The sequence below is a fragment of the Rhinopithecus roxellana genome, chromosome 8, assembly GCF_007565055.1.
Source record: "Rhinopithecus roxellana isolate Shanxi Qingling chromosome 8, ASM756505v1, whole genome shotgun sequence".
NCBI classification, from domain to species: Eukaryota; Metazoa; Chordata; class Mammalia; order Primates; family Cercopithecidae; genus Rhinopithecus; species Rhinopithecus roxellana.
This window is the reverse complement of record NC_044556.1, coordinates 57,676,186-57,694,765: the sequence shown is the minus strand read 5'-3', so window position 1 is coordinate 57,694,765 and position 18,580 is coordinate 57,676,186. Positions and strand designations below refer to the sequence as shown.

The following is an 18,580-nucleotide window of genomic DNA, read 5'->3' as shown; positions in this document are numbered from 1 at the left end:
TATACTTTTGCCCTTTACAGAATGTCATAAAATGAAATCAAAAATGTAGACTTTTGAGTCTGGCTTCTTTCACTTAAAGATCTATCCATGTAGATGTGTGTGTCAGTAGTTACTCCTTTTTATTGCTGAGTACAAGTCAATTATGTGGATCTACAAAAGTTTGCTTATTCAATTTTCAGGTGAGGGATAATTGAGTTTTTTACATGTTTGCATAATTACAAATAAACTTTCATGAATATTTACATGTAGATTTTTGTGTGAACATACATAATTATTTCAAGTGGATAAAAAAACTTAGAGCAAGCTCGCTGTGTCATGTGGTAAGCGTATGTTTAAATTTATAAGAAATGTCCAAACTCTTTTCTAAAGTGACTGTAAGACTTTTCATTCCCACCAGCAATACATAAGAGTTTCAATGGTTCTGTATCCTCCTCAGACCTTAGCATTGTGGATGCATATTAAGTTTTTTAAAATGGACAAACTCTTTTGCATAAAGGTTATACCATTTGACATTTCCACCAGCAGTGCACGACAGTTTCAGTTTTTCCAAATCTTTGTCAGCATTTGGTATGGATAATCTATTTTAATTTTAGCTGTTCTAATAAATGTATAATGGTATCTCACTGTAGTTTTAGTTTCCATTTCCTTAAAGATGAATTATGTTGAGTGTATTTTTATATGCTTATTTGACACCCACGTATCATCTTTTTGCCCATTTTAAACATTTAATTGGATGTTCTGCAATTATTGAATTTTGAGTGTTCTTTATAAATTCTGGATAGAGGATCTTTTGTTTTTTCGAGACAGAGTCTTACTCTGTCACCCAGGCTGGAGTCCAATGGCGTGATCTCAGCTCACTGCAACCTCTGCCTCCCGGGTTCAAGTGACTCTTCTGCCTCAGCCTCCCGAGTAGCTGGGATTACAGACGCCCACCACCACGCCTGGCTATTTTTTTTTTTTTTTTTTTTTTTTGGATTTTAGTAGACACGGGATTTCACCATGTTGGCCAGGCTGGTCTCAAACTCCTGACCTCGGGTGATCCACACACCTCGGCCTCCCAAAGTGCTGGGATTACAGGCGTGAGCCACTGTGCCTGGCCTGGATACAGGGTCTTCAGCAGCTATATGACTAACAAATATTAAGCCACAATCTACTGTTTGCTTTTCAATGCTCTTAATGGTACCTTTTGAAGAACAGAAGTTCTTCATTTTGATGAAGTTCAAATTATTAAGCATTTATGTTATATAGATTGTGCTTCTGGTGTGATATCTAAAAAATCTTTCATCTTTGCCTAGACCAAGATCACACAGATTTTCTCCCATGTTTTCTTCTAGAAGTTTTATGGTTTTAGATGCTTATGAAAAGCCAATGATCTGTTTGGACTTTATTTTTGTATGAAGAGTGAGGAATGGCTCAGATTTGTTTTTTTAAGTACAGGTATCTAATTGTTCTTGTACTTTTTTTTAGTCTTTTCTCCATTGAACTGTGTTTGTACTTTTGTAGAAAATCAATAGACTGTAAATTTACAAGCCTAGTTTTGGCTCTCTAGTTTTCTGTTGGGCTTTATGCTTATTCTTTCTCCAATAACACAAATTGTCTTATTATTTATATACCTTTTAAAATATTTCTAAATCATTGCCCTATGGGACAAAATATACATTTTTAATTATGCAGTATCTACTTTCAAATAATACTGTGCTGCTTCACATGTTGTACAGGATCTTCTAACAGTATACTCCTAATTCTTCCCTCTTGTATTTTGTGCAATTGTTGTCACGTAGTTTACTTTTAAATTTGTATAAACATGTAATACATTGATAAAGTATTTTTGCTTGAGACAAGGGATTGACAAACTAAATGAGATAGTGGGACTGTAATGAATGAGAAACAGATGTTTATTGTGATCATCTGTTGATATTCTGAATTTGTTTATCCAGCAATTATCCTATCCCAATTTGGTGGAAAGAGGAGCCTGTGAACTGCTGCTCTCAGGTAACTTACAATCTGATTGAAGAGGATGTATTACGTATTCTTCAATTAAATGCTGCTTAGACCAGTTGGCTTGAATTGGTCCTTTTTATTTCTCTATGTTTTTTTACTGGCCTTAATAACCTGGATGGAGAAAAAAAAAAATGCAGTCTGAGATGCGGTCAATGAGGGGCTCCTCCTCTGTTTGCAGTCACTATGGCCTTCTAAAGTGTATATCATCTTCTGATAAAATTATTTTGTTCCCACCCTTCTATACATTGGTCTATCTTGGATCATACTCCCAAAGTGAATATCTGACCTGAGAAATACACTCCAACTTAGCAAGGTCATATATGCATATATGCTCAAGTCTTGGCCTCCACTCCTACAGAGACAGCAGGCAGTGCAACCGACACTGAGACTTGGGGAAGAGCACCAACTAGTGGCAGGAGATGGGTAGGAGGGTGTGGTGGAAGGTCAAGAGTAGGGGTTTACATGGACTCAAGTGCCCTGAACTATGGTAGGTACAGGCGTGGTGGGACTGGCTAGGGAAATGTGTCCTCAAAGTATCTATTGTCTGTCTACTTTCAAAGACATTACTCAGAATGACTTTTCCAACTCTGGGCAAGGTTTCTGCTTTAGACTTGTAGTGTTACTGAGGAGCTCTTTCTTGGGCTCTGTGTGCATAACAGTATGCGCCTCTGCCTTGAAAAGCCCATGTTCTCTTAACTGTGTATCTAGAATACGTGTTTCCTAAGAGGGAGGTTCCTCAGTTCTGGGAGATGGACGTGTACTAAATATCAATGTCTTCCATTCCATATCCTGTTCAATGGCTCCAGTCCAGCTTTCTGACAGAAAGCAAAAAATATCACCCCCTTGGAGAGTTGACTTTGCTCCATGCAGTTCCCACCTTTATGATGCCATGAACTCCAGATGTCAGCTGTAGTTTTTCTCCATTTTTTGACAGTGTGAAGAATGTAAGTCGAACCTTATCTCCTTCCTTACATTTCATTGTGTCCTCGTTTCTAACCACCAATACTTCCATTTCCCCAGTCTTATCACTTAGGTCAAATAATAAATTTTTCTTCTTTTCTGTTACCTGTAAAAGAAAATCAACACCCAGCCTCTGATAATCTGATTAAGGAATGCCACATCAGTCACACATCAGACATGCCAGAAGAAGGCTCTAAAAAGAAATACAGTTAATTCTTGAACAACACAGATTTTACCTGTGCAGGTCCATTTATATGGGAATTTTCCTCTGTCTCTGCCACCCCAAGACGGCAAGACCAACCTTCCTCTTCCTCCTTCCTCCTCAGTTTACTTAACATGAAGACAGTGATGAAGAACTTTATGATGATCTACTTCCACTTAATGAATAGTCAGTATATTTTCTTTTTTATAATTTTCTTAATAACATTTTTCTCCAGCTCACTTTTTAAGAATATAGTATATAATGTGTATAACATAAAAATGTGTTAAGTGACTGTTTATGTTGTCTGTAAGGCTTCTGGTCAAGAGTAGGCTATTAAGTAGTTAAGTTTTTGGGGAGTCAAAAATTATATGCAGATTTTCGACTGCTCGGGGTCAGCAGCCCTAATCCCTACATTGTTCAAGGGTCCACTTGAAGAAAAAGTTTCTGCTTTGAAACTAGCAGGTATATATCTAATAGATGTTAGCAAGTTCACACAGAGGAGGCAGACGTGTCTCACTTAGAATATGCTGTCTTCTATGCCCATCTTTCCAGTCCCAAGCTCCCTTCCTTTAGGAGGAGGCCAGGGTGGCCCATAGAAGCAACAACTGCTGGATAGAGAGGATGGAGCTTCTCCAGGGCCAGCAGCCAGATTAGTCAGGGGAAAAAAGAAGACCCTGAGGTTGGAAGAGAGCTATTTTTTTTATTTTTTTATTTTTTGAAACAGAGTTTCGCTCCTTCACCCAGGCTGGAGTGCGATGGCGCAATCTTGGCTCACTGCAACCTCCACCCCACTGGGTTCAAGCGATTCTCCTGCCTCAGCCTCCAGAGTATCTGGGATTATAGGCCCTACCAATACACCTGGCTAATTTTTGTATTTTTACTAGAGACAGGTTTTGCCACGTTGGCCAGGATGATCTGGAACTCTTCAACTCTAGTGATCCACCCGCCTTGGCCTCCCAAAGTGCTAGGATTACAGGCATGAACTGCCGTGCCCAGCCTGAAGACAGCTATTTAAAACAACCAGTCCAGGAGAGACATGAGGTAATGATGCAAGACCCAGCCGAGAGTCTAGTAAGTAATCAAAGACAAGAAATAATTCACAATCAAGTCTAGATCAAAAGGAAACAGGAGGTTGGTCAGTTATTTAGGAGATTGATCGTATTTAGCTTTAATTTTATGGACTAAATCAATATATGTTAGTGGCCAGATTAGAAGCTGAAAACTGGGATAAAGAACATGACTTTCCTATCCAAGGTCATTTTACACTTGAGTTTTCCAGGAGGACTGGAGAGTCTTCCTATCAATTCCTTCTAAAACTAACCCAGGGCAGCAGAGGTTGTTCTGAGGCTCTGAATGCAGGGGCAGCAGGTTCCCTCTCTATGGTTCTTCAGGTCCTGCCCTAGACCAGAAAAAGTCATTCCACAAGGCTAGTTCCCTGAGGCTTAGAGTCATAATACTTTATTATTTCTCACTTCTATTAAGTCTCCTCAAGGAGCACCTCTGCCCGGCCACCCCACCGTCTGAGAAGTTAGGAGGGCCTCTGCCCGGCCGCCCCACCATCTGGGAAGTGAGGAGGGCCTCTGCCCGGCCGCCCCACCGTCTGGGGAGTGAGGAGCGCTGTGCAACCTTGCAAGTGTGAAGTGACAGCCTTGTATGTGATCTTTTCTGCCTTCCCCAAGTTTGCATTTTCGACATTAAAGTTTACTTTTAATTAAAAATAAATAAATAAATAAGTCTCCTCAAGCTAACTCTTTCTTCTGTTTTCTTCATTTAATCACATTAATCACAGTTCTTTAATCCTGCCTTGCATATTGGTTTTTCAGGTCAATTAATCTGGTTGATTACTCAACTACACTTATTTTGCATTCACAACAATAGTCACTTAAAATAAAGATAATACGGACAAAGTACAAAAATAACGCAGAAATAAAAATTATGTGAATGAACTAATTCCTTTTTCAGAGGCTACTGCGATAAGAGTAAGTTGAAACAGGATTGTGACATTTTTGACAATAAAAACAATTTTTGAGTTTTTGTATTAATTTTGGCATGTTAACTCTGCAGTTCTTTAGAACTTTGTATTTTTTTAGTTTGTCTATATAGAAAGACATTAAAACCATTTCTAAAGTCTCTTTAAGATCAGATGGAAAATACGTTATTCTTACTAATCAATATGAAATTAGATATGAAAACTTACCTTCTGGACTACAAACAACCCATTCACAATTGTTCCAAGGGGCTGAGTTTGAAGCGTGTTGATCTTTGGGGTTTCACCAGCTTTTCTGATAATGTTCAGCGGGACATTAACCTTTTGGTCAGATTTAGCATCTAACACACATGAGGTGCTATTTACCTCTAAGAAACCACTGTGCTGATAATATCTTGATATTATAATCATTCTCTTTGGAATGAATTTATCTTTCAGCAGTGTATTAAAAACTTTTACAAAGAAGAATTCCTTCTCTGTAGCCACTGTAGCATGAAACATCTCTTGCTTGCCTTCTTGGGTCTCAAACGTGAAGGGCTTTGTTGCTTTCAGTACCATAACCGGCAAACAGTCTTTCTGAAACCCTTCTCTGATAGATTCCTGCTGGGCCACCCTCTGTTCCTGCTCAGGCTGAAGACAAGAGAAGAAAGATATCAGCTGTGAGTCAAAAAGGTACTATTGAGAGGACCTTCCTTCACCCACAGTGCTAAGCCTCAGGAAGTCACAGAAGACAGGTGGAATCAAGGGAAGAGACACAGAAGGAATAAGAAGAGACTTGAGGCCTAGAATGATCTAGATGGAACAGAGAGTACAGAAGGAAGATTTCAACTCCTGTATTCAGATAAGACGGTGTAACATGTTTTGGAGGTAGGATCCCTGAAACTAAATCCTTGCTTTGCCATGTGCTATATAAAAAGACTTCATCAGATTTCTGAAATATTGCTAAGCCTCGGGGTAAATCTGATAAATCTGATTCCATCTTCTATGATTCCATTCAGGCATAATATATCCTTGTTTCTCTATCCAATACTATCCTAAACATTCATTTTACTGTGGTATAAAAGTAAGGGAGCTCAGTGACCTGCACAGGGCTCCCCAAATTCCTAGGGAGGTGTTGTACGTAACAAAATGTAGATTATGTTTAATGTGAGTTAAGGGGGAGACCTAGGTCAGAGATCTTACAAGTGAGTTAAAGGAGAAATTTAAAAGGAGAATTCATACTACATTTATGGATTTACCCTTAAATAATGAATTATGCACTAAGGTTTACATTTAAAAAATACATCTTATTATTTGAAATTATAAAAAAAGAAATAATTTAAACATCTAAAAAATAGATTTGGTTAAACAAAATATGGTATAGTCACAAATAGATTACTATGCAAATATTAAAAATGCTTTAGAGAAATAATATGATAAACTGTTATAACTGACTCAATAAAGGGAAAGGTCCTAAACAGATAAAAAATCTCTTTCTTTTTGGTTAAATAAGTAGTTAAAGCACACACACAAACACAATACAGAGGTATTTACCAACATCAATATATTTTTTTCCTAGATGATACAATTATAGGTAATTTTATTCGCTTCTGTGTGTTTTTTATTTTTCTGAATTAACAGAGATAAGATACCTCTTTTGGTTTGTTTTGGGAGAAAATACTACTTTTTAAAAGCAACCTGCCATCTAGAACCAAATGGAAATACAGGGAAAAACAAACAGAGGCATAAAAAGTCAAGTGTAGGAGTCTCTGAAGGCTGTCTCCGATGTGACCTGAAGCTTGGGCCAGTGGAGCTTGGGCCAGTAAGGGGCCCTGATGGGCAGTATAACTGACTGCATGTGGATTAATGCAGGGAAAGGTCAGCTCCACTGAGTTCCACTACAAAAGTCCTTCTCTTTGGTCCATGTATCTTTAGTTGAGTCTTCCAGACTGAATAATGCATATTTTCATTACTGGTGATGGAATCACACCATTTATACTTGAACCTTGTTTTCTGAAAAATCCAGAAGTTTCTGGGCCAAACCCAGAGGAAATGGCTCCTCTAGACAAAGAGAATGAAGTATGTGTCATCAGTTTCTAGAGCTCACACAGTTATAAAATGGTGTAACACCTGCTTCATAGGAAATGAAATTGCATGTGTGGTGGATTCTGTGTTGAGCCTTTCCGATATTGCCTGCCACTCCCTCAGGACTAAAGTGATCATTCTTACCAATGAGACTCTCCAGGCACTACTCTCTCAGCTAAACAGGGCCACCTCACCTTGTCCATGCAGGTGTATAAAGGGCTTTTTTACATTACTTTTAAAAAACAATTTGCTGTCAAGAACTAAGGGAAAATACAGGGGAAAATGAACAGAGGCATGCCAGGTCAAGTGTAAGAGTCTCTGCATTGGATCTCTGATGTGACCCGGAGCCTGGGCCTGTGCAAACCACAGAGTCCCCCACAAATCTTGGGAGCCCTGAAAGGCATTCTCAGCTCCTGAGCTCCCAGTGGGGTAGGCCAAGGCCTCTATTGCAACTACTTTGGACTTGACATTCTTCCTCTTCTACTCCTTTCACTTCCTCACAGATATTAATTCTGAAAGTGTTCTAAAATAGACTTCCTGTAAACAACTGTCTATCTCAAAGTTTTCTTCTTATAGAATCCAAACCATAACGGAGTGTTAATGTGTCCAGGCCCTGACAGAGATTAGAAGCTCAACAGGTGTTTAATCTGATTAATCAGAGGTAGTTCTTGTTTTTGTGACTCAGAGTGTTTTTCACACTGTGGCCTTAATTCCTTTATTTGCATTCTGTGAGATAAAGAACAGAGAACAATGTGGGAAATGACAGTGACAGTGATGCTCTTACAAGGACAAAGACCACTCCACTCTCCTCATCCTACCTTAACATGAGGAGAGACTTTTGGTGCAGCACGTTGCTTTGTGACATCATTTCTGATGGCTGCAGATGCAGCAGGACTCATTTCAGCTTGACTTAGTGGCTTTGGTTTTGTTACCGATTTGTATTTCTTATCAACTGATTAAAAAATGAAAGACATGGCCAATAAGCATATAAACATATGAGCAGTGCACATTTTCAAATGTCACCAGAAATAAATACTAAAACCATATTAAGGTATCTTCAAGAGCAGTTAATTTTTCTTAAAAAAAAAAAAAAATCTTATTTTAAAATGAAAGAAACTGGACCTGGCACAGACACCTGTAATCCCAGCACTTTGGGAGGCCAAGGCTGGAGGATCGCCCGAGGCCAGGAGTTTGAGACCAGCTTAGTCAACATAGGGAGACCCTATCTTTATAAAAAATATTTTCAAAATTAGCCAAGTGCAATGTCACATGTTTTTAGTCTCAGCTACTTGGGAGGGTGAGGCAGGAGGATAATTTAAGCCCAGGAGTTCAAAGCTCCAGTGAGTCGTGATCACACCACTGCACTCCAGCTTGCATGACACAGTGAGACCCTCTCTGTCTCAAAAAAAAAAAAAAAAAAAAAAAAAAAAAAAAAAAAAAAAAAGACAAGAAACAAAAGAAACTATGAAGTCTTAGTCTTAAATTGGTATAACACTTTGGAAAACGGTTTGGGACACTATTTATTAAAATTCAATATCTACTTACCTTAACATCCAGTAATTACATTCACAGGTGTACAGTCAAGAGAAACACACATACAAATACAAACATACAAAGGTAAGTACATAAGGCTTATAATAAATATTCATAGCAGCATTTTTCACAATGGCCTCAAATGACTAAAATAACAATCAAAAATAGACCAATTCTCTCTCTATATATGTATATGTATATGAGTTTATATGTGTATGTAATTATCAATGAAATGGAATCTTATGTAGTAGTGAAAATGAATAAATTGCTGCTATGAAACAAGGGCTGATTTCTTTTTTTTTTTGAGGTGGAGTCTCACTCTGTCACCCAAGCTGGAGTGCAGTGGCCCAATCTCGGCTCACTGCAACTTCTGCCTCCCAGGTTCAAGTGATTCTTCTGCCTCAGCCTCCTGAGTAGCTGGGATTACAGGCTCACGCCACCATGCCTGACTAATTTTTGTAGGTTTTTAGTAAAGACGGGGTTTCACCATGTTGGTCAGACTGGTCTTAAAACTCCTCACCTCGTGATCCGCCTACCTCAGCCTCCCAAAGTGCTGGGATTACAGGCATGAGCCACCGCACCTGGCCACAGATTTCTAAGTATGTTCTACAAAGCCTTGCCTTGTCCTTCTATTGAGGGACCCCATCCTGCCCTCTGAAGACTCTCTGTACTCCAGCCATACTGGCCTTCTTTCAGTCCTCAAGCAAGTCAACCCCTGCTGTCACAGGGATTTTCACAGTGTTCCCTCTGACTGAAGCTACCTTTAACTCCTATGCATTTTTCTTAGTGCAAGGTCGCTTAGTGCTTAGTGCAAGGGTCGCTTCCCTATGGAACCCACTTTGACCAACACCAACTCTAACTCCTGGCTTATGTTAATGCTCCTTTGACACATGCTGCTGAAGAATCATCTTCCTTTCCATTAGAGCATTTGTCTCAGTTAATTACACTCATAAATTTGCCTGTAAGAAAAATATCTACTTTCCCTTTAAAGTATAAGCTGTATAAAATTTGGATTTGTTTTTAACACCTTGTTTTATCATAAGAACCTAAAAGCTTTCCTTGTACCTACTAGCAATTCAATAGATATTTACTGAATGGATGAAGAAATGGATGGATGGGTGGCATGTTGGCTCCTCCCTAATGCCTACAAAATGCAGTTGTATACTCTGGCTAGGCTCCTCCATGTCTATGGTCAGGTTATATGTTATTGTGAAAAGCCAACTCCTAGTCCTGATTTTTAAAAAGACCATGTAACAAGATGGTGGTGTTTGATGACTTAAGGCACTCTCAGGCAGAAGAGGGCCTGAGAAATTATTAGATGTCATTTCTGATAGAATTTGAACAACTCTGGGCTGAAATAGCAAGGCAATCACTTTGATTTTACTAAAAAGAGAAATGATACTGTTTTATGAGGTAGTAGGTACCCTGTCATTACCTTTCAAAGACCAGAAAGTGCTTGACTGTCTGACAGGGATATTGTAGCAGGATCTCTGCTCTAGAAAGAAGTTACACTAACCTTCCAATGATAAGTTAGTTCCATGCAACTGGTTTCAGAAAGGTATGCAGATAAAGTCTCTCTTCTATGTTCACAGCATCGGCGAGAAAACAGCATCAAGGAGGCCAAGGGAATCAACCTACCATTCTACCACATCAAATCAGCCATATTTCATCTCACACACAGTGGTACCAATATTTGTGGACAAGCTTGCCTGCCCACTATCAATCTCTCATTTGCCTTAATAATCAGGTGTACATTGTTACTGATTATCTCATTCATCATTTTCAGCATTTTATTTTAATCTTGCAGGACTTCTGTAGACTGTGATCACATTTTCTCTTAGCTTCCTTTTTCTATGCTTATGAGTCCTTGTATTTTCTCATCTTGCTTCATACAAAAGCTTCTCCTGTCTACTAATTATTGCCTCTGTCTTCATGAAAGATTCTCCAGGTATCTTCTACCTTCCATGGGGTGAGGTTGTGAGTAGAAGAGCATATAGCACTCTACATGCAGACATGCAATGGCAACGGAGAAGGATCACTTAACCAAGAATGATAGTAACTGTTCAAAAAAATAAAACAAAAACTTTTCCTACAATAATAGAAATAGCATGGACACACAAAAATTTCCTACATTCAAAAGAGGCCTAAGTATGTCCACGGATGGAATTTGAGAGCGATGAAGGAACTCAGTTGCCTTCTTGTAGAGCGCGCAGGAAGCATACTTTGTGTTTTGTTGTTGTTGTTGTTGTTGTTGTTGTTGTTGTTGTTGTTTGAGACAGGGTCTCACTGTTGTTGCCCAGGCAGGAGTGCAGAGGCGTGATCTCAGCCTACTGCAACCTCTGCCTCCCGGGTTCAAGTGATTCTCGTGCCTCAGCCTCCCGAGTAGCTGGCATTACAGACGCCCGCCACCATGCCTGGCTAATTTTTGTATTTGTAGTAGAGACAAAGTTTCACCATGTTGACCAGGTGGATCTCGAACTCTTGACCTCAAGTGATCCACCTGCCTTGGCCTCCCAAAGTGCTGGGATTAAAGGCATGAGCCACTGCACCTGGCCCAAAAGCATACTTTGAATCCTACAACTGTTACATTTGGAGACTCTCATTTGGGACAGCCTCTGGATGATCTCTCCTGAGTTTCCAAGTTAGTCCCAAACTGGATCTTTTTTAGATAAGTAGAATAACAAAATCCCAGAATCATTAGAACAGCAAAATGGGGAGAAGATTGTAGCAGGGGAAATTTTGTGCTATCCTGGTCAAAGAGAAGAATTAATTCTTGATTTATTGCCAAAATAAAAGATATTTCTAAATATCTCAGCCTATGTTTGCCAATATGCCTAGATTCCTGTCTCATCCCAGATAAGAAAAACACAGAGCAGTTGGTTACATGGAAGTAACATGGGTAGTTACTGCCATCTAAGGGCCATCTTAAAGAACTACACCTTCTAACTTAACAAAGCCCGGGAAAACAACCACTCCTTTCTCTTTAGTGCCTTAGAAACTACCTAACAGTGCCTTAGAAACTGTATAGAATTATGGACGTACATAGTATCACTTACGTGGCTTCATTTAGCCTTCTTATAAACTATGTGTGAGAAGCCATGTCACCCGTGTTGTACACCCACAAATGCTATTAAAAGCTGTTGTAATCTTTGCTGTTACGGTTTTACTTTGAATCCTAAAACTGTTGCATTTGGAGACTCATTTGGGACAGTCCTGGAGTGATATGCTCCTTTGTTAGCTCTTTTTTGTTCTTCAGACATAAAGCCGGGACGTTATCAATTGTTCTTAGTAAACAAAATCAGGAATTTAAACTAAATGTATATAATTCGGATGGAGATGATGAGTGATTTATTGAATAATGTAAAAAAAGTCTTTTTGTTGTGGGTAATTTATACTGTCACTGGAGATAGAGAGGAGAGAAAATCCCTGAAGGAGGATTCTCCTTCGCTGAAGGAGGAGGAGATCATCCCCTAAAGAAAGAAGCATAGTCTGGGACGATAGAAAGCTGGGAAACAGAGAGTGATAAACAGACTGTGTGAAGGAAAAAAGGTGCTCAATATCCTGGTTTACAGTTTTCCAATGCAATAATTTATATTTTCAAGGCTTCAGTAGAATGTGAGAGCATTACATACTGTGGAAATGGAGTTGGGAAAAGTTAACTTTGAAATTCTACATCCATATTCACTGTAATTGAACGGGAGACAAAGATGGGCAAGGAGAAAAGATGATAAATGGAAGTGGTAACCCTAAAGGCTGGAACAAGAGATGCAAACAAAGGCTGGAATGGATTTGTGGAATTTGTAACAAATACTTCCTACAAGTAAAAGGGGGCAAAGAGACAGGTGCACTAAGTTAGCAAACAAATTCCAACAGCGTGCACTGGGGGTCATATCCCAGGGACGCCATGAAAGGAAAGACCCAGGCTTGGCAGAGAAAGGGACGAGGCAGGTGCGGAACTACCACATTACCTTTCTCCTTCTCTTCCTGAAGACGTTTTGCCAAAAGCATGTAATTCAACTTCTGAAAAATATGAATGGTCTTCATCACTGCAGACACTGCACCAGCATTTTGAATCATCAAGTTAGCTACTTGTATTCTGTTTGCACTATGTAGTTTGCCTGTCGCGATATTAAACTCGTCTGAAAGAAAGAACTTAAACCTATCGAGTTCCTCATCAGTGATGTTATCCAGGCCCGTTAGCAAGAGTATCTCCTTATATTTACTCTCCATCTGACGACTTTGGGATCAACCTATAAGGAATCCAAAACATGTAAGATTACAACACCAAAAGTGATTCTACATTCAAAATAAAGCAAGGTGAGCTATTAATATTTTTAAAGAAAAATAAACAAAATGTTTGCAGTAGTAAAAGAGATTTGAACGAGACATAGGTAAGAACTTCTTAAGCAAGGTGATCCCTATTCCTGGGAGAGACATCATCAGAAAGTATACAACCCCTTTGGAATTCTTAGAAAACAGGATGCATCAGCTGGGCATGGTAGCTCACGCCTGTAATCCCGGCACTTTGGAAGGCTGAAGCAGGTGGATCACCTGAGGTCAGGAGTTTGAGACCAGCCTGGCCAATATGGCAAAACCCCATCTCTACTAAAAATACAAAAATTAGCTGGGCATGGTGGTGGGTGCCTGTAATCCCAACTACTCAGGAGGCTGAGGCAGGAGAATCGCTTGAACCCAGGAGGCAGAGGTTGCAGTGAGCCAAGATTGCGCCATTGCACTCCAGCCTGGGCGACGAGCAAAACTTTGTCTCAAAACAAACAAACAAACAAACACAACAACAAAAAGGAAACAGGATACATTTCCCTTTTATATTTAAAATAGATTTATCGAGGCATAACTGGCATACAACACAGTGCATACATTGGAAGTATACAATCTGATAAATTTTGGCATATACACATACCTGATGAAGTGCAATTAATCAATTTGTTCTTTCATGGATCATGCTTTCAGTGTCTTATTTAAGAAATATTTTCCAATCTCAAGATTAGAAGATTTTATGTTTTCCTCTAAAAAATTTACAGTTTAATCATTTTATTTGGGTGTATGTACTGTTTTGAGTTATTTTGTATATGGTATAAGCTATGATTCAAAGTTCATTTATTTTTCATATGAATATGAAATTTCCCAGAACCGTATGTTAAAAAGACTATCCTTTTTAATCACTATTTTTACCTTTGCAAAAATCAGTTGTCCATATATGAGTGAGTCTATTTCTGGATTCTTTATTCTGTCCATCAACCTATTTTTGTATCTTGTTGCCAAAATCACATTGTAGTAATATAGTTGTTTATGTATAGTACCCAAAATAATACACAAAACATTATAAATAATAATTCAAAAGTTTATAACTATAAGATTAATATGCAGAAATGCATTCCTTTATTCTAGCACCACTGCTAGAGAGAAAAAAAATCACATAAAAAAGTAATTTCCAATAGCAACAAAAATACAAAGTACATAAGAACATCTAATACAATATATTTAAGAGTTTTAAAGGGAAACTTATAAAACTTTATTGGGAGATTTAAAAGACCTATTTAAGTGGGTGTATGTGTGATATTTTAAATGGGAAGATTTGATAAAATGAAGACAGCAATGTTGTCAAATTAATCTATAAACTCCCATCCAAAATCTCAAAGGGCTTTTCATAGAACTTATCAGAATGATCTTAAAACCTAAATGAAAAAAATAAAGACAAAAACCTGCAAAACACGTTGAATTGTTTATTAGCATGTAGCATCCCTACTACTAGGTATCAATACTTACTACAAATGTACAATAATTAAATCGATATGGCAGTGGCATAGAGAAAAATGAACTAATAAATAGAGAGTGGAAGCAGGACCACATGTAAGTTAAAGCATGGTATATAATCAAAGTGGCATTAAAAACCACAAGGCAAGAATGGACAACTATAAAAAGTGTTCAGACAAATGACAGTATTCGGGGGATGATATATTCGGCCTTTCTCTTATATCATACGCAAATATATATCTGGCTGGATTAATTATCTAAACAGAATAGTAATGATGTTGAATAAAACACAGAATTTCTCAATACATTGAAGTAGAAGGAAGTTTCTTAAACAAGGCACAAAAAGGACAAGCCAGAAAAAAATAAAAAAAAAAAACTTTGTCAAATGTGATTGCATGCATATTCTTAACTTCTTTGTAGGAAACACACACACGCATGCACACACACACACTAAACAAAGTGATTATACAAGGCAAAAACTGGGCAGATACCTGCAATATATATATATTTATATATATAGCTAATAGAAGTTTTGCTTTTGGAATACATGGAGAACCATGAATCACTAAGAAAGCAATAAACAGTCTATTTGAAAAGTGTGCAAAAGATGTGAATGAGCAATTTGCTCAAATATCCAATAAACATAAAAAAGATGTTTGACATTATTAGCAATTAATGACTTCCAGAGCAGCAACATATAAAGTGGAAGAAATAAGCCAAAGAACAGGAAAAGATGTTTATGAGTTGAAAATAACTGATTGTGAATTTTAGGGAAGCTTGAATACCCCCATCAGGAGAGTCAATGTTAATAAATTCTAAACTATCACTGTTAATGGCCTCATAATGTTTTTCCTTATATGCTGGTAAGGGCTGGACAAACTCTACTTATACAAGTAGAGTTCATGAGTGAAAATTAAAACTATTATCAGGACCATTTTCAAAATAAGAAATACATTAAAAATATTTGTAATGATAAAGCTATCCAAATGCCCCCATCCTACTGATGAAAGCAAGGAAGGACACTACCTTTGCTGAATATCTACAATCAGCTTGGCATGATTCCTGCTTTCCTACTTGTCTATAAGAAACTAATCTTCCTATAACCCTCTTATATAATAACAATCACATTTTAATCACATTTTATATAAGATTGACTCATCATTTTCTCTGAAGTTATGTTGTCTTATAAATGAAAAACTTGCATTTTACTTCATAATATCTGTTAACTTAAAAAATGCTTGTATTTGCTATTGGCATAAAAGTCAGTCTTACAAACAGGCTGATAGATAAACCCCAACGGAATCCGAAGCTTAAGGAACACCAGCTCAGAGACACCAGAGGACATGGCTAAAGTGAGTAAAAGATAAATGAACTCATCCTTTCAGAGCTCATGTCCATTTTCCCAGGTTCAAGTTCTCAGAGGGGTGCATAGCATGGCTGGCCTTTCCTCAGTTTTCTTTTTCGGCAGAGAAACGGTTCAGTCTCTCGTCTCTAACCCAGCTCCTCCATGGTGCTTACCTCCTGATCCCTGGGGCGATCAGCAAACCGGGTCTGCCACCTTCTCTTCAGAGAGCTTAACTAACAGAGGGCTCAGGAGAGCATGCCCAAATAACCTAGATGACTTTCAAAGCTACAAAGACTCTGACACTTCTGAACAGCTTCACACGTACCCCTAATAAACACTTCCCGTCACCCCCAGGCCCAGTGTGGGTAGGAGTGACAACTGGAGCTCTCATTGGCTGAGCTGGTTTGGGTTCTCACTAGCAGTCACAGAAGAAAATTTCTATAGAAACTTGTATCTGAGTCATGCCACATAGTTACACTGATCGGAAACAGAAAGTGGCTAGGAAACTGTAAAAAATGACCGAAGATGACTTAGTGATATGCTTTGTGACTAAGGGGCCTGGTGATGACATTTTTTCTGGTATAAACAAGCACACTGATCTCAGAGGGTTTCTACAAGCGTTGCCAGTACGCCAGTGCAGGTTCTTGTCTTCAAAGCATAAGAGAATCTGGAAATGAGACCAAAGTGAAAGTACAGACATTCTATTGTGGAGCAAAAGCAAGGATACCCTCAAGGGACGAGTGCAGGCACTCAAAGATTGAGTCACAGGCAATGTGGTTCATGTACTACATGAATAAGCACAATGAAGGTATGGAGTACTCTATAATAAAGAGGAAGGCTTTTCTGGGAAATGGGCGGGCAATTCCCGGAATCAGGGAGCCACCCTTTTCTTGACTAAAGATGGTTAATCCGGAACTGTCATGGCGTCAGGTGCATGATGGGAGTGGGAATTTTCCCATGGAAGTTTTATGATATTAAGGGCACAATGAAGCTAAGGGTCAGCAGTCAGCCAAGTTTTCGACCATCTTGGCTTTAACCAGTTGCAGCCGGTTTCTTCTGTGTTACATTCTCATCTGTGCCTAAGTAGGAAGTCTGCAATCTGTCTTCGTTGTCACAGCCTGTTGTAACAGTTCCCGTCTACCAGTGGGGCAGTCCCTCTGCTAACCATTTTGACCCCATTTTTATTGCTTGTAGCCACATGCAAGTAATCATGCCTCATTCCCTCACTGACTGCTTGCCTCAAAAGCATATATAGAGTCTTTCTTCCTAACCAGGCTCCTAACCCTAAACTCAGAGATTGAGGGCTTGATTCTAGTCTGCAATCTACTTGAGGTTTTCCTTTTTTATTCATTGAATTAACAATTATGCACTGAACATCTAATATGATGTATTAGATTCTGAGAATATAAAAGTTAATAAGACAAAGTTCCAGATGTTCAGCGGCTCTGCCAAGTCATGGAAACAGACATGTAATTTAATAATTACAACAGGACATAATGATAAGTGTTATAATTAAAGCATGCTCAAGATGCGATGGGAGCAGAGGAAGAGCACCTAACCATGCCCAGGTAATCACCCAGAGCTGCAGGACCTCCTTCACTTTCTGCTGCAAGGCTTGTTTCTACACTTTTGCCAGCTGTCAGCTCAAATAGCACCCTATCTGTGGGGCTTCTCTGACTAGCATGTTCTCTACCTCTTCCCTGCATTATTTTTTCCCACACGTGTTACTGACCACCATCTGACATACTGCATATATCATTTGTTTGTTTATTCTCTGGCTCATGCTCCTAAAATGTGAGGCACATGAGGGAAGAGATTTCTGCCCACTGGCTCACTGCATCCACTTCACCTGACACAGTGCTAGGCATAGAGAAAGTGTTCAGAAAATATTTGTTGAACGAATGAATGCATGAATGAGTGGATCACACAAGGCAAAAGAACACCAAAGAGAACAGTAAGTAAGAATTAAAAAGCCACGAAGTGTATGAATTTGGTAACCTACTGAGTAAATGAGAGAAAGCTCCCTGCTGAGGGAGAACCCAACAAGCAACACCCCGGAGAGGCATAGTGATTTGAGGCTTCAAGTTCTGTAAAAGGTGAGTTAAGTGATTAAACTGAGGAGTGGTCTCAATGAGGAGCAGGTACACTGCCGCACCCAGGGCAGATAGACAAGTGCTCATCCTTCAGCTTTGTTTTACCAAGAAATTTGATCAGAGAGATACCCGACTGGGTGACACAAGACAAAGAAGGGAAAGGAGGCAACTGTGCTGAAAAGGGAGGTTTGTTAATAGTCTCACAGAGAAAAGTGGGATCCCCAAGCCCTTTCCCCACTGACTCCTAGAGTACTGAAAGCAAGGTTTATGCCATAAGCAGAAGACTGGAGGATCCCACTGTAGCGACTGGCCCAAGAGGGGAAAAACTCCCACTGTTACTGACACCTTGAGTTTTTCCAGTATGAAGACTCAGGCCCTTTCGTGCTAATCCTATATTTAAACTAACTCATAAATAAACCAGACCAACACAAAAAGAATTCAAGTCAGTTTTGTGTGTATATATGTGTGGACATTTCTTTCTTAAATATGAGTAAACAGTTATAAATAACATTCAGAAAAGCCTCCAACTTAAAAAAAAAAAAAAAAAAAAAAAAAACAGAAAACAAATCAGAAGAAGGAATTTAAACAAGGACAAAGCAGAGGGTAGAAGAAGAAATATA

General features: G+C 38.8%; 1 protein-coding gene and 1 long non-coding RNA gene across 2 annotated transcripts; one reads left to right on the top strand and one right to left on the bottom strand.

Annotated features, from left to right (window-relative positions):
* Positions 1-1,877: 1,877 nt before the first annotated feature.
* AIM2 (absent in melanoma 2) lies at positions 1,878-16,304 on the bottom strand. Its single transcript, XM_010356743.2, has 6 exons — positions 16,041-16,304; positions 12,716-12,997; positions 8,033-8,166; positions 5,361-5,780; positions 2,879-3,067; positions 1,878-2,112 (listed from the first exon to the last, which is right to left on the bottom strand). Exons 2-6 carry the CDS (start codon positions 12,975-12,977, stop codon positions 2,086-2,088), a joined length of 1,032 nt encoding a protein of 343 aa, XP_010355045.2. The 5' UTR covers positions 12,978-12,997; positions 16,041-16,304; the 3' UTR covers positions 1,878-2,085.
* LOC115899087 lies at positions 3,063-4,898 on the top strand. Its single transcript, XR_004058701.1, has 3 exons — positions 3,063-3,349; positions 4,048-4,204; positions 4,646-4,898. It is a non-coding gene; the product is annotated as an uncharacterized LOC115899087 (long non-coding RNA).
* Positions 16,305-18,580: the final 2,276 nt, after the last annotated feature.

What these genes read in the sequence shown, in the direction of transcription:
- AIM2 (XM_010356743.2), bottom strand. Translation starts at nt 12,977, where the DNA reads ATGGAGAGTAAATATAAGGAGATACTCTTGCTAACGGGCCTGGATAAC. An exon ending in AAGTCTCTCCTCATGTTAAG is followed by an intron (nt 5,781 to 8,032) that starts GTAGGATGAGGA and finishes TCTTGTCTTCAG; the next exon opens with CCTGAGCAGGAACAGAGGGT. An exon ending in GGTTGTTTGTAGTCCAGAAG is followed by an intron (nt 3,068 to 5,360) that starts GTAAGTTTTCAT and finishes TTTCTTTTACAG; the next exon opens with GTAACAGAAAAGAAGAAAAA.